General features: G+C 47.2%; 1 protein-coding gene across 6 annotated transcripts in view; it reads left to right on the forward strand.

Moving 5' to 3' along the window:
* MYH10 (myosin heavy chain 10) overlaps nucleotides 1-16595 on the forward strand; it is a 242765-nt gene that overhangs the window by 206380 nt on the left and 19790 nt on the right. For all 6 annotated transcript variants that reach the window (XM_068262757.1, XM_068262758.1, XM_068262759.1 and 3 more), the window contains 7 exons: nucleotides 660-764; nucleotides 7263-7415; nucleotides 8043-8291; nucleotides 8384-8596; nucleotides 14958-15170; nucleotides 15295-15456; nucleotides 15555-15683. In XM_068262757.1, the coding sequence (XP_068118858.1) occupies nucleotides 660-764; nucleotides 7263-7415; nucleotides 8043-8291; nucleotides 8384-8596; nucleotides 14958-15170; nucleotides 15295-15456; nucleotides 15555-15683 (1224 nt within the window). The remainder of the gene's footprint in view (nucleotides 1-659; nucleotides 765-7262; nucleotides 7416-8042; nucleotides 8292-8383; nucleotides 8597-14957; nucleotides 15171-15294; nucleotides 15457-15554; nucleotides 15684-16595) is intronic.

Raw genomic sequence — 16595 nt, forward strand, 5'->3', positions numbered from 1 at the left:
CTAAAAAGGTAATTTTTAGGCGTAGGATGATAAATACAATTGTTTATCTCAGCAGTTTATTTTCAGCTCTGGTTCACTTTTACCCCCCTCCCCTTCTTACCCCACTAGTGATGCAGAGACTTCCTGTTGGCTTTACAGGGAGTGCCCAGGGGAATTGGGATCATGTGACCAGATACCTCATGAGATGGGGACAGAAGAAGAAAAATGTGGGCACTCTAAAAGAATTAGATGGCTGTTTAGTTTTTATTCAGTTACCGGCAAGTTCTTTGCTCACAGGGGTGGAAAAACAGCCAGGAGCAATAATCCCGAGCCTGATTTGGGTTAGTCGCTGGGGAGAATAGGGAGACGGCGTTTCAACTCACCTTCCCGGGATCCAGACCCTGGCAGACCTTCTTCCGGTCCTGGGAGGCTCTGGATCCCTCGGGTGAGATCGCCGTTTATTATCATGAGAAAGGGAGAAATTCAGAGCTGGATTCCAGGGAGGTGAGTGCAGGGGCTGTGTTTTTTTTCCTCTTGGTTTTATGGACTAAAAGCATGTGAAAAAAAATTCACGGCTTTTAGACCTTAAAACCTGGAAATAATCATACTGACCAGGGAGGTTGAGGTTACAAAATATCAGAGAAAATCTTTCTGACCCTCTGTGCCATTTCTCTTTATAGAATGAACTGGAGAATGTGTCGAGCCTGTTGGAGGAAGCAGAGAAGAAGGGCATTAAGCTGGTGAAGGATGTAGCTGGACTAGAGTCGCAACTGCAGGACACTCAGGTCTGTAACTCGCAACTCGGCTGTGATTACATGTTGTCTTGTCATAGCCATTTCCAAATCCATCATGTGCAAAGCATCCCTCCAACCTACACCTGCTATTGCTGTGACATGAGGTAAACATATGCTGCTATGGTACTATCCCTACTAAGAAACTATCTGAAGTCCCTTTTCTAGTAAAGCGAGAGTTGGGAAAAAAAAAATTGAGTTAGCTAAAAGAACTTGTAGAACAGCTAGTCTAATTCAGTCTGGTTTCCTGAAAAGTTAAGAGAAGCTAAAAGCCTGTTATTAGTCGGGGAAATACTGAGGTTTTACTTCAAGGGTAATTACATCTGTACCTTTTTCAGCATAAACAGCAGAGTGTGGATTCTAAACAGTAGCGGTGACAGTCTGGTGCAATCTTACAAATAAAGCTATAAGACTGAAAAGAGGCTCTTTTCTATTCTACTAATGTTCTATTTTTATTCGTACTACACATACAATTCACTACCTCATAAGTTTATTTTCACTTCAGGTTCATGTTAAACTTTGAATATTTATTTCTTCTGCTTTTTATTTGTTTTGAAGGATTAGCAGAAAATAGCCTTCATAAATATGCAATCCTCTATTGGGCTTTAGGTGTTTAATTATTAGTCTTTTTTCCAAGGAGAAATGCCCACTTTTGTATTTGTGACTCTCACAGCCAATCAGGGCCTTAGGATTTACCCATCTTGATCTGCCTTATGGTGAGTCAAGGCAGTTCAGGAGGTCTGAAGACTTCCCAGTTAACCTCCCTGGAGGTCTATTAAAACCGCCCGGGGGCAGCGCAGCACTTAAATTTTTTTTCTTAATTTTTTTAAAAATCATTTAGCTAGCCTAGCTCTAGCTACATGATAGCCGCTGTGCAGCTGCATCCCCCCTCCCCTTCCGATATCCTCCGGCAATCAGAGCAAACAGGAAATCCCGTTCAGAACGGGATTTCCTGTTTGGCTTCCCCCGTCGCCATGCCGATGATCGGGATGACGTCATCCACGTCATGGCGTCGGAGGGAGTCCCGATCCACCCCTTAATGCTGCCTGGCGGTGATTGGCCAGGCTGCGCAAGGGGTCTGAGGGGGGGGGGGGGGGGGCGGCATGGCGGGTAGCGGCGAATCGGCGCGGAGCAGCGGCGATCGTGTAGTACACGTAGCTAGCAAAGGGCTAGCTGCGTGTAACAAAAAATATGCAAATCGGCCCACCAGGGCCTGAGAAATCCTCTGCGACAGCTTAGCATGGGCTTACCGCCAGGGAGGTTAAAGGGAACCTGAAGTGAGAGGAATATGGAGGCTGCCATATTTCTTTCCTTTTAAACAATACCAGACATCAGTAGTGTCTGAATCACACACCCAAAACAAGCATGCAGCTAATCTAGTCAGACTTCAGTCAGAAACATCTGCTCTGCATGCTTGTTCAGGGTCTATGGCTAAATGTATTAGAGGCAGGGGATCAGCCTTCGTAGCCCTATCACTTCAGGTTCTTTAATGACCTCAAACAAACCTGAAAGGAATAAAAGTTAGATACTTGCCTAAGTAGTGGTAAGCTAGATGGTCCAGATCCCCCTTAAGCCCGCTGCTGCTGCTCAGTACCCTTCTCACCCTCAGGCTATCCTTCCATCCAAGTATGAGCTTCTCTGTAGTGGGCATGCGTAAATATAATCCGCACATGCCCAGTAGAAAGTAGGTTGCTTGTGCATGGAGGGAAAGGTTGTGCATGAACAGCTTCATTCTACTGGGCATGCACAGACCGTGCTTGTGTATGCCCAATGCTGAGAGAATCATACTCTGACGAGAGCACAGTCACAGGAGGCCTATTCCACAAGCTCTTGTCTGATGTATTTAGAGGGACCTAGCACTGCAATAGAGGACTTGGAGAAGGACCAGGGGAAGCTGGACTATCTAGAGCATATATGTCAAACTCTGGCCCATGGGCCAAATCTGGCCCTCAGAGCCATTAAATTTGGCCCTCAAGTGGCTTCTCCACTTTGCATTATGTTTGGCCCATTCTATACCACCAGGGAAGCTATATAGGAGGTGAAGCTGTAGATTACCAGGGAAGCCATATAGGGAGGTAGGGGGAAAGCACTATACCAGGGAACTGTATAGGGGAGGGTGGGGGCCACTAGACACAAGGGAACTGTATAGAGTAGGCAGGACCACTAGATGCCTGGGAACTGTATAGGGGTTGGAAGGAAGGCCATTAGACACCTGGGAACTTTATAAGGGAGGGAGGTGGCCAGTAGACATTGAGGTTGGCCCCAGACTAGGTCCTAGTACACAATTTCAGCCCACTTTTGTATTTGAGTTTGACACCCCTGATCTAGAGCCTTCCTACTACTAGGGTAAGTATCTATTTTTTTATTTATTTAAATAGATATGCTAAGTGATTTAAAAGTTTACTTGCTTGGATGTGCATTTCTTTTAATGTGTGTCCCTGAGTCTGCCCAGACTCATGTAAAGCAGTAGATTCTTTACATAGCTGCTGCTGTATCTCAGCAGTTGTTGAAGAGAAACACCCACCTCATCTGCAGCAAGCCCCTAGCTAAAGGATGTATAAATCTATGGACTCTTGTTCAGGCTCGGACAGAGCCGCCGAACCACCGACGGTCCCATCGGTGGGCCCCGACTGCCCCTCCTGCTGGGGGCCCCTAGAAGGGGTGCGCTGGAGGGGAGAGCCGCGGGGAGGGCAGCCCGACTGTTTTTTTTTTTTTTTTTTTTCCCCCTTAAAAAAAACTCTTTTCCCCGGGGGGGCCCCCTCCTATCCTCCCCCTCCCTCACCTCGGAGGGCCCCCCTCCTGTTACGAGCGGCGGGTACAGCAAACTTCCGGAGAGGTAAGGCAGAAGATAGAGGTCCAGCTGCCTCTCGGGCTACGCTGTCTCCTCTATGCCGCTCGCACTGCTTCCTGGTTTAGTGCGAGCGGCATAGAGGAGACAGCGACTGGGAGGCAGCTGGACCTCTATCTTCTGCTTTACCTCCCCGGAAGTTTGCTGTACCCGCCGCTCGTAACAGGAGGGGGGCCCTCCGAGGTGAGGGAGGGGGAGGATAGGAGGGGGCCCCCCGGGGAAAAGAGTTTTTTTTAAGGGGAAAAAAAAAAAAACCAGTCGGGCTGCCCTCCCCGGGGCTTCTAATAGGAGGGGGGACACCCAGGTGAGGGGGAGCATAGGAGTCGGGGCCCCCACTGGCTACCCACCCGGCTACCTAACTGCCCACCCGGCTATCTAACTGCCTACATTCCCACCCGGCTACCCTTCTGCCTACCCTCCCACCCGGCTACCTAACTGCCCTCCCGGCTACCTAACTGCCTACCCTCCCACCCGGCTACCTAACTGCCCACCCGGGCCGGCTACCTAACTGCCTACCCTCCCACCCGGCTACCCTTCTGCCTACCCTCCCACCCGGCTACCTAACTGCCCACCCGGCTACCTATCTACCCACCCAGCTACCTATCTGCCTACCCTCCCACCCGGCTACCTATCTGCCCACCCGGCTACCTATCTACCCACCCAGCTACCTATCTGCCTACCCTCCCACCTGGCTACCTAACTGCCCACCCGGCTACCTAACTGCCCATCCAGCTACCTATCTGCCTACCCTCCCACCCGGCTACCTAACTGCCCACCCGGCTACCTAACTGCCTACCCTCCCACCCGGCTACCTAACTGCCCACCCGGCTACCTAACTACCCTCCCACCCGGCTACCTATCTGCCCACCTGGCTACCTATCTGCCCACCTGGATACCTATCTACCCACCCAGCTACCTATCTGCCCACCCGGCTACCTATCTGCCTACCCTCCCACCCGGCTACCTATCTGCCCACCCGGCTACCTATCTGCCCACCCGGCTACCTATCTACCCACCCAGCTACCTATCTGCCTACCCTCCCACCCGGCTACCTAACTGCCCACCCAGCTACCTATCTGCCCACCTGGCTACCTAACTGCCTACCCTCCCACCCGGCTACCTAACTGCCCACCCAGCTACCTATCTGCCTACCCTCCCACCTGGCTACATAACTGCCTACCCGGCTACCTATCTGCCTACCATGCCATGGGCGTCCCTACATAGGGCAAAATGGGGCATGCGCACTCCCCTGGCTAGCTGCTGCCCCCCCCTAGCTACCCGGACGTGGCTGGCCCGCCCGCCCTGGGGTGGCAGCGGAGAGAGAAAAGAAGCGGCAGGCACAGCGGCGCTGCCTGCCGCATCACTTAATTCTAAAGGGGGGAGCGAGAGAGGGGGAGCCCCAAGGTGAGGGAAGGGGGAGGGGGAAACGTCCTCCCTTCCCCACCGCTTCTCTTCTCTCTCCGCTGCCACTGAGGACACCTATAGATCTGGCTATTTAAACTGGGGACACCTATAGACCTGTCTATCTATACTGGGGGGCCCTGTCACTACCTAAACTAGGGGCTCCTGTCACTACATACACTGGGGGGGGGGGTCCCTGTCACTGCATACACTGGGGGGCTCCTGTCATACCTAAACTGGGGGTACCTGTCACTAACTGAACTAGGGGGGCGCCTGTCAATACCTGAACTGGGGGCACCTGTCACTACCTGAACTGGGGGGCCCTGTCACTACCTAAACTGGGGGCTCCTGTCACTACATACCCTGGGGGGCACCTGTTACTACCTTAACTGGGGGGCACCTGTCACTACAAACACTGGGGGCTCCTGTCACTACCTAAACGGGGGGTATCTGTCACTAACTAAACTGGGGGGCTCCTGTCGCTACCTAAACTTGGGGGTCCTGTCACTACCTAAGCTGGGAGGCTCCTGGTGCTACCTAAACTAGGGTGCACCTGTCACTACCTAAACTATCCAGGCCAGCCCAGCATCACCACCAGCCAACCAGCCCAGAATCACTGTCAAAAAGGCCACAGCATCACCACCAACAGTCAGGCCAACATTTACTTCAACCAGCCAAGTACAGCCCAGCATCACCGCCAGGCCGGCCACAGCATCACCGCCAGGCCTTTCAGCCCACACATCATCCCCAATCCAGCCAAAAACAGTATTGCCTGGCACAGCAGCCAGTAGAGGAGAATTCAGAAGCCAGGTGAGAGATGTCTACCATATTAAGTGGGCATTCTGCCTATTTATGTGAAATGCTGTTTATTTATGTGCCTCATGACTGCTGAATTTGTCTTGTTGGGGGCCTCATGGTTACTGAATTTGTCTTGTTGGGGGCCTCATGGTTACTGAATGTCTTGTTGGGGGCCTCATGATTGCTGAATTTGTCATGTTGGGGGCCTCATGATTGCTGAATTTGTCTTGTTAGGGGCCTCATGATTGCTGATTTTGTCTTGATGGGGGACCTCATGATTGCTGAATTTGTCTTGTTGAGGGTCACATGATTGCTAACTGCGAGACTATGGAAAAAGCTGAATCATCATCATATGAGACAATAGCTACTTTTTAGCTTTTTAAAACAGAAAATAAAACTGGGAGGTTCTAAAAAAAAAAAAAAAAAAAAGAATACATTTTTCAGGAGTAGGATGGATGAAATTGTTTATCTTCACAGTTTATTTTCAACTTGGATTTTCCATAATGTTCATGTATGAGTTAAAACGTTTTTATTTAGTTTAAATTGCTGTTGCCACTTTGCAATAGATAAGTGACTTTTGGGTTGCAGTTTGGGCACTCTGCCTTCAAAAGGTTCGCCACCACTGTCCTAATCTAATGTCCCACCATTCATGCAAATTTGTCTCCACCCATGACTACACCCACATTCTGGTCCATGACCACACCCAATTCTTCCATGACCGCACCACTTCTTCCCCCTCCCCCTTTTTTCTATCTGCCCACCCGGCTAGCTATCTGCCCGCCCTCTCACCCTGCTAGCTATCTAACCTATACTGGGGGCAGCTACCTTTCTAACCTATACTGGAGGCACCTACCAATGTAACCTATACTGGGGGCAGCTACCTATGTAACCTGTATTGGGGGCATCTACCTTGCTAGCCTTTACTGGTGGCAACTATACTGGCTACCTATATTGGAGGCACCTACCTAACTAACCTATACTGGGGGCACCTACCTATCTAACCTATGCTGAGGGAAACTATTCTGGCTACCTATATTAGCCCACTGCCTTACTGTTACAGTTACATTACAATTACCCCCCACCCATGTGATGTCATGTCCACACCCATTTTTTTTTGTCGCTGCGCGCTTTGCTTTTTTGGGGGGGGGGGTGTTGGTAAATTATCCTCACCGGGTGTCAAACACCCTAGCTACGCCACTGGAGGGGGGGCGCAGCTTGGAAGGGGGGGAATTGGGCACAATTACATGTGTATGTGAGCCTCAAAATGGGGGGGGGGAGGGAGGAGGAGGAGAGGGGGGTGGGCCCCAGGCTGAAACTTCCTTGGTGGGCCCTTGGTGTCCCAGTCCGACCCTGCTCTTGTTTCTGTCTGAGGAGCATGGTGCGGTCTGAGGCTTTGCACGCAATGACAGTCTCATTCACGTGCGTTCTGTTTACCCTGCCGGCAGGAGCTGCTGCAGGAAGAGACCCGGCAGAAGCTGAACATGAGCAGCCGCATCCGGCAACTGGAGGAAGAGAAGAGCAACCTGCAGGAACAGCAGGAGGAAGAGGAGGAGGCCCGCAAGGCTCTGGAGAAGCAGATCCTGACGCTCCAGGCACAGGTACCGTCCATGTTGTGTTCTGCATCATCCACAACACATTCCAGTTATGTGATACAGTGACATGTCGTCACTCACCTATACTCCTCCTAAATCTATTTCATTTCTAGATATTTTACTTGTTTAACTTGACTTTCTATTTCGATCATTATTTAGCCTATCCAGTGCGTTTTTGATGTGCAGATTGCTGTTTGAGTTTCTTCTCTCCTCTTGACTGGTTCTTTTTTTCTCTGGCCTCTTGTTAGGGTTGAGTTGGAGAAAAACATTTGATTCAACTCTGACTCATCTCTTGTCTAAACAATTCCTTTTACTTCTTATTTCCATGATTCTGAACAATCTTCAGATATTCTTTACATATCCTTAAACTTGGAGATTAGGCTTTGTAAACAAGCAACCAACCAAGGTGTGGGGAGGAAGGGATCGTGGAGAACTGGGAAGAATTCTGGACATTCCCAGTCTGAATAGGCTGCTATGAGGGCAGTTTTAAGCAACTGGTAACTGTAGATCTTTAAAAAAAAATCACAAAAGTGCCCTAATTATTTGCTGGTTGAGGAATCTGGTATAGAAAAGCACAAGACTGTCTACTTGAAATTTCTGTTACACTAAGTCTCCTGACTTTTTTTTTTTCAGCTCATTGACTCTAAGAAGAAGTTAGAGGATGATGTTGGCACCATTGAGGGATTGGAAGAGGTGAAGAAGAAACTCTTGAAGGACATGGAGCTGATGGGACAGCGGCTGGAGGAGAAGGGACTGGCTCATGAAAAACTGGAGAAGACCAAAAATAGACTTCAGCAAGAGCTTGATGACTTAATGGTGGATCTGGACCACCAGAGACAGATTGTGTCCAACCTGGAGAAGAAGCAGAAGAAGTTTGACCAGGTGAGTCATCCTCTTCTGTCCTGATGTTGCGAATAGACGCTTCAGGAGAGGTTGGACAAGACTCTATACTTACCCTTGTCTATTCTCACCAGCTTCTTGCTGAAGAGAAGAACATCTCAGCCCGCTGTGCTGAAGAACGTGATCGGGCCGAGGCGGATGCACGGGAGAAGGAGACCAAAACTCTGTCGTTAGCCAGAGCCCTAGAGGAGGCACTGGAGGCTCGAGATGAGTTTGAGAGGCTGAACAAGCAGCTGAGAGCAGAGATGGAGGATCTTATGAGTTCCAAGGATGATGTGGGGAAGAATGTAAGTATCCTAATGCGTTTACACAACTATAGTGGTCAGTCCACCCAAATGTGTACTTCCAAGATTCAGATAAAGCAGGGTGGGTGGTTCTCTTATTGCTGCCAAATATCATCAGCAAAGCAATTTCCCTCTGATAGTTTTTAGTTCTCTTTCCCTGCACCTAGGTGTTTCCACCTCTAGTAGGTAGCCACGTACTTATATCCTGCATTCTGTAAATTGTAGATAAACTAAAGACTGAAGCAGGGGAAGGGGGACCCTTGGTAATGAGTGCATTAGCTGTGTAGAGCTAGAACCTGAGGGGGATAGAGCTCTCATCCCAAGAATCCAAGGCTCTTATTCCATTTACTTTTTTTCTTACGTTTTCTCCTGGTGATAGTTTCTCACCTTAGCAATAAAATTCCTTTTAAAGGGTTATTTAAGAGGATAAAGTAGTTTAACTTAATTGGGGCTTCTTGCAGCCCCTTGCTTGCGCTGTCCTTCCAAGACCCTTCAGCAAGCAGTGGCGATCCCTTCCATGCTGGCCAGTGGCAACCAGTTGGAGGCTACTGCACATGCGCACCCCCAATCCATGCGCACCCTGATCACGCTCCCGTTGCCGGATTTCCCTGCACCGGGCATGCGCAGAACGCTGCCGTGCACGGAGATGCGATGAGGAGGCGAGTGGCCAGCCAGGTGTTTGAGGGGGTCGCAGCTGCTGATCAGAGTGCTGAAAAGTTATTTAAAACTAAAGATGAAAAATTATCTCCTCGTAAAAACCAGGGCTGAGGAGTCTGAGCAATTTTTTGGTACCTGGAGTCTGAGTCGGGGACAAAATGCACCGACTCCGACTCCTAATGAATTTAAACTGTAATTAAAATAGAAAATATGATAAAATGTTCTATTTCTCAGATAATAATAATTTATATACATACAGTAATAGCTGTGCTTAAACCACAAAAATGAAATAAACCAATCAAAAAATAGTTCCTTGTGCTGCTTCAGTAAAGCAGCCCCCGTATTTTTAAAGTCAGCTATACATATCTGATTGTGACTGTACAGTATATACAGGTCCTTCTCAAAAAATTTGCATATTGTGATGAAGTTCATTATTTTCTGTAATGTACTGATAAACATTAGACTTTCATATATTTTAGATTCATTACACACAACTGAAGTAGTTCAAGACTTTTATTGTTTTAATATTGATGATTTTGGCATACAGCTCATGAAAACCAAAATTCCTATCTCAAAAACTTTGCATATTTCATCCGACCAATAAAAGAAAAGTGTTTTTAAAACAAAAAAGTCAACCTTCAAATAATTATGTTCAGTTATGCACTCAATACTTGGTCGGGAATCCTTTTGCAGAAATGACTGCTTCAATGCGGCATGACATGGAGGCAATCAGCCTGTGGCACTGCTCAGGTGTTATGGAGGCCCAGGATGCTTCGATAGCGGCCTTAAGCTCATCCAGAGTATTGGGTCTTGCGTCTCTCAACTTTCTCTTCACAATATCCCACAGATTCTCTAAGGAGTTCAGGTCAGGAGAGTTGGCAGGCCAATTGAGCACAGTAATACCATGGTCAGTAAACCATTTACCAGTGGTTTTGGCACTGTGAGCAGGTGCCAGGTCAGGCTGAAAAATGAAATCTTCATCTCCATAAAGCTTTTCAGCAGATGGAAGCATGAAGTGCTCCAAAATCTCCTGATAGCTAGCTGCATTGACCCTGCCCTTGATAAAACACAGTGGACCAACACCAGCAGCTGACATGGCACCCCAGACCATCACTGACTGTGGGTACTTGACACTGGACTTCAGGCATTTTGGCATTTCCCTCTCCCCAGTCTTCCTCCAGGCTCTGGCACCTTCATTTGAATGACATGTAAAAGTTGCTTTCATCCGAAAAAAGTACTTTGGACCACTGAGCAACAGTCCAGTGCTGCTTCTCTGTAGCCCAGGTCAGGCGCTTCTGCCGCTGTTTCTGGTTCAAAAGTGGCTTGACCTGGGGAATGCGGCACCTGTAGCCCATTTCCTGTACACGGTGGCTCTGGATGTTTCTACTCCAGACTCAGTCCACTGCTTCCGCAGGTCCCCCAAGGTCTGGAATCGGTCCTTCTCCACAATCTTCCTCAGGGCCCGGTTACCTCTTCTCGTTGTGCAGCGTTTTCTGCCACACTTTTTCCTTCCCACAGACTTCCCACTGAGGTGCCTTGATACAGCACTCTGGGAGCAGCCTATTCGTTCAGAAATTTCTTTCTGTGTCTTACCCTCTTGCTTGAGGGTGTCAATGATGGCCTTCTGGACAGCAGTCAGGTCGGCAGTCTTACCCATGATTGCGGTTTTGAGTAATGAACCAGGCTGGGAGTTTTTAAAAGCCTCAGGAATCTTTTGCAGGTGTTTAGAGTTAATTAGTTGATTCAGATGAGGTTAATAGCTTGTTTAGAGAACCTTTTCATGATATGCTAATTTTTTGAGATAGGAATTTTGGGTTTTCATGAGCTGTATGCCAAAATCATCAATATTAAAACAATAAAAGGCTTGAACTACTTCAGTTGTGTGTAATGAAACTAAAATATATCAAAGTCTATCAGTACATAACAGAAAATAATGAACTTTATCACGATATGCTAATTTTTTGAGAAGGACCTGTATGATGTGTACACAGGAATCTCTTATATATACTGAATAACATCTATGCTGTAAGTATAAAGCCTGATGTGTAGCTGTGTCACTAATAGAGATGGTCAATGAGATGGAAATAATTCTGTGCTGATTTCTGCAAATGTATGCACTCCCTTTGGCTGATGGTGTAATGGTTAAGGGCTCTGCCTCTGACACGGGAGACCAGGGTTCGAATCTCGGCTCTGCCTGTTCAGTAAGCCAGCACTAATTCAGTAGGAGACCTTTGGCAAGTCTCCCTTACACTGCTACTGCCAATAGAGCGCGCCCTAGTGGCTGCTGCTCTGCTCTGGCGCTTTGAGTCTGCAAGGAGAAAAGCGCAATATAAATGTTATTTGTTTTGTCTTGTCTTTGCTCATGAAATCAAATAATTTGATATGTTGTTAAAATTTGGTTTGAGAACTAAGAATTAAAGCGTCCCTGAGACCCATGAAAAGAAGTTTTATACATACCTGGGGCTTCCTCTAGCCCCCTTCAGCCAATCAGTCCCTCGCTGTCCACCTCCACCACATGGATCTTCTGCTCTGAGTCCTGGTAATTCAGCCAGTCAGCGCAGTCCGGCTGCATGCAGCTTCCACAGCCAGGAGCACTCTGCACCTGCGCAATAGTGCTGCGCAGGTGTAGTACGCTCCCGGCGGCGGAGTGTGTGCATGCGCACTATGCCAGACTGGCTCAAGTACCTGGACCCATAGCAGAAGATCCAGGTGGCGGAGGAGGACAGCGAGGGACTGATTAGCCTGAAGGGGGCTGGATGAAGCCCCAGGTATGTATAAAACTTGAATTTCATCAGTCTCAGGTTTACTTTATTACACAGTAGTACTATACTCTACATATGCACTCCCCACAGAGCTGCAGGGAATCCACTGAGAATGTTGTGCACATTGAACACAGAGGTGTTGTCTATCACCCATAAACCTGGTTCAGATTGTGCATGAAGAATGTGTAATAGAGGAAGAATCTCCTTATTCCCCTGCAGAGTACCTGCACATCATTCTTACATGTACCCACAGTTACATTGCCTAGGGCCTGATAGATGTTCAGATGTGTAATAGATGAAGAATCTCCTCATTCCCCTGCAGAGTACCTGCACATCACTCTTACATGTGCCCACAGTCACATTGCCTAGAGCCTGATCCATGTTCATATTGTGCATGAAGAATGTGTAATAAAGGAAGAATCCCCTCATTCCCCTGCAGAGTACCTGCACATCACTCTTACATGTACCCACAGCTACATTGCCTAGGGCCTTATCCATGTCCATATTGTGCATGAAGAATGTGTAATAGAGGAAGAATCTCCTCATTCTCCTGCAGAGTACCTGCATGTCACTCTTACATGCACCCACGGTCACATTGCCTAGAGCCTTATCCATGTTCAGATTGTGTATGAAGAATGTGAATTAGAGGAAGAATCCCCTCATTCTCCTGCAGAGTACCTGCACATCACTCTTACATTTACCCACGGTCACATTGCCTAGGGCCTTATCCATGTTCAGATTGTGCATGAAGAATGTGAATTAGAGGAAGAATCTCCTTATTTCCCTGCAGAGTACCTGCACATCACTCTTACATGTACCCACAGTTACATTCCCTAGGGCCTTATCCATGTTCAGATTGTGCATGAAGAATGTGTAATAGAGGAAGAATCTCCTTATTCCCCTGCAGAGTACCTGCACATCACTCTTACATGTACCCACAGTTACATTGCCTAGGGCCTGATCCATGTTCAGATTGTGCATGAAGAATGTGTAATAGAGGAAGAATCTCCTCATTCTCCTGCACAGTACCTGCACATTACTCTTACATGTACCCACAGTCACATTGCCTAGGGCCTGATCCATGTTCAGATTGTGCATGAAGAATGTGTAATAAAGGAAGATTCGCCACATTCTCCTGCAGAGTACCTGCACATAACTCTTACATGTACCCACAGTCACATTGCCTAGGGCCTGATCCATGTTCAGATTGTGCATGAAGAATGTGTAATAGAGGAAGAATCTCCTCATTCTCCTGCAGAGTACATGCACATTACTCTTACATGTACCCACAGTCACATTGCCTAGGGCCTGATCCATGTTCAGATTGTGCATGAAGAATGTGTAATAAAGGAAGATTCGCCACATTCTCCTGCCTAGGGCCTGATAGATGTTCTTTGTTCTGGTCTGTACCTTCTACAAAGTACTCTTACCAAGGACTAGTTTTAGTCTACAGTATAACTAAAAGTATTAGAGGCAGAAGATCCACCAGATATCCAGGTAACCGGTATCGTTTAAAAGTGAATAAATGTGGCAGTCTACATATCCTTCTCACTTCAGTTGTCTTTTAAAATTCCTAAGCGTTGGCAGTTAAGAGACGAATTTCATGTTACATACTTTCAATCAAAAAGATTGTAATATGCAAATTAGAGGAGTTGGTGGAATCCTAAACTGAGGAGTCGGAGTCGGTGGATTTTTGTAAAAACATGGGAGAAAAAAATGAATAAGGGACTGTCTATGCTCCAGAGTTTTCTCCCAGGAGATCATTTTCATCTTCTCTTTTAAAAAATTTTCTGCACTCTGTGTTTAAAAATGTGCCAAAAAAAGTAGGTGAAAAAGTACTATCAAAAATATTCGGAGTATTTTCTCGTTTTCTGGCAGTTTAAGCCATTTTATTGATGAGATTTGAAAATCTCACCTAGGAGAAAACTCAGGAGATAGTTAATTTCCTGGGGGTCATGAAATTCATGGGGGTCATGAGGGGGGGGGGGAGCCCCTGATTATGGGTGTGGCAGATTTACAAAGCTGAGAGCTCAGGAGTGCCAAAATCTCAGCAGGCAGCAAAGTGTTCTCTTACTATGGAGGGTGGTGGACACATTCTGTTGCTATAGAGCATACATGTCAGAGCATACATGTCAAACTCTGGCCCATGGGCCAAATCTGGCCTGCAGACCTATCAAATTTGGCCTGCAAATTGTTTCCCCACTTCGCATTATGTTTGGCCCACTCTAACCACCAGGGAAGCTATATTAGTGGTGAAGCCTTAGATCACCAGGGAAGCTTTGAGAGAGGGAGGGCGAAAGCACCAGACACCAATGAAATGTATTGATGGAATTTGGGCGGGGGTGACACTAGATACCAGGGTACTGTTAAAGGGTGCAAAGGGGGACCACTAAACACCAGGAAACCGTATAGAGGGAGGGGGGGCTATTAGTCACCAGGGAAGGAGGGAGTTGGCCACTAGACATCCCAGTGTTAAATTTCGCCTACTTTGTATTTGACATCCCTGCTATAGAAAGTGGTGAAGGGATGGTGGTGGGCCCATGAGCCAAAAGGGATAAGCGGGAAAACCTGACCAAAATGATCCGGCAGTCCAGATCTCTTGCTGACACATCAAGAGGGCTCATGGGCTCCGTACACATGCTAGATTCTCAGCATAGTCAACCTTGGCCGGCTGCCTAGCGTGTGTACGAAGCCTTATACCCAAGTCCTTCCACTGGAGCTATTGAACATAACTGTCTGAACTTTGTCCTGACTACTTCTCTGCAGATGTGAACCACTTCAGCTTCCAGTTTATTTTATTTCAGTTACAGTTTATTAGACTGTGGTTAGAAATCATTTGTCTTTACATTACTGGCGAGTCCTAATTCTTGCTTTGTTTAGATCTTTTAAATTCTTGATTCCTTCAAAAAAGGTTTGGTTGTAAGTGACCTTCTCTCTGTTGTCAGGTTCATGAATTGGAGAAGTCAAAGCGAACCCTGGAGCAGCAGGTGGAGGAGATGAGAACTCAGCTGGAGGAGCTGGAGGATGAGCTCCAAGGTACAGAAGATGCGAAGCTGCGCCTGGAAGTCAATATGCAGGCCATGAAGGCGCAGTTCGAGCGAGACCTGCAGGCCCGGGATGAGCAGAATGAAGAGAAGAAACGCATGTTGGTCAAACAGGTGTGAAAACTGATCCTACATTAGATGGCTTCACGCAACACTGAACCGGGCAACGTTCACCAGAAACGTCCCTCGTAAATTCTTAATGAGGATAACATACGGTACTCGTGTGTCTCTTGTGCAGGTACGGGAACTCGAAGCAGAGCTGGAAGATGAGCGCAAACAGCGAGCTGTGGCTGTAGCTGCCAAGAAGAAACTGGAAATGGACCTGAAAGACCTGGAGTCTCAAATTGAAGCTGCTAATAAGGGTCGGGAAGATGCCATCAAACAACTGCGTAAGCTGCAGGTAACTTGGAACCCTTCAATGTTACTAGTGAGTAGAAAATAGAGACCCACCACTGTCCTTTCTATAGGCCTAATGCATTATCTCCTTCATGTTGCCAGGCTCAAATGAAGGACTACCAGCGGGAACTGGAGGATGCCCGGGCTTCTAGAGACGATATCTTTGCCCAGTCTAAAGAGAACGAGAAAAAGCTGAAGAACCTGGAAGCTGAAATTCTGCAACTCCAAGAGGTACGTGTGTTTATAATGAGGTGTCAAGCCGCCTAGACCGACCACTTGTGGAATACGATGGTGCACTGATGAGGGACATAAACAGGATGGTCTCATCCTCCTGCAGTCAGACACTGAAACTGTGTAAAGCGAGACAATATGCAACACGATACAGGATCACATGAAGCAGCTATTGTCTGGTTTGCTCTAATACAACCTTCAGCAACAACATGCAACATACACCTCTACTAAATAAAAGTATGTAAGGACTAGGGATGGTCAATGAGATGGAAATAATTTTAAGTTTGCGAATTTATTCAGCTCGAAAATGGACCAACCAAATTTTACCCCACAAATTGATTGGTTTAGTTTTGAGCTGCATAAACTTTCAAACAAAATTTGCATAATGTTGCATCAACTCAATTTGCATATCATTGACTATCCCTAAGTTCTCGATTGGGAACAGGTACAGTACTTTGCTTCAATAAACCTTAGTAAAAAGACAAAAGCACAGTGCTAGAACAGATCCGTATAGAATTACGGGAATGGAAATGCAGTTGAGAAAAATGTTCTCACAAAAACAGGTTGCTAGCCCAGGCAAGGGGCACACATATGAAATCACAGCTGGGAGACTTGGGTGCAGGATACAGCCGGTATATGGCTGATTCTGCTGCTGCACAAGTTCCCAGCGGCATCAATTACTATTCCCCCTCCAGGTCCACGTGAATGGTGGGGAATGATGTAATTCAGCTTCCAGCTATTACAGTGTTTTACAAGTAACTTCAGCTCCGTCTTCTGACTGTGTCGAAGTTACTCACTGTACTCTGCTATAGCCGTAATTCCTATTACGCTCTATGGTCCACTCGGGTACAAGTGGAGTAGCCCGGCTAGCGATCGTTATCTCACTTTAACGCCTTGTGGCACTAATTGAGG

Source organism: Hyperolius riggenbachi, chromosome 12 (genome assembly GCF_040937935.1).
Source record: "Hyperolius riggenbachi isolate aHypRig1 chromosome 12, aHypRig1.pri, whole genome shotgun sequence".
Classification (NCBI taxonomy): domain Eukaryota; kingdom Metazoa; phylum Chordata; class Amphibia; order Anura; family Hyperoliidae; genus Hyperolius; species Hyperolius riggenbachi.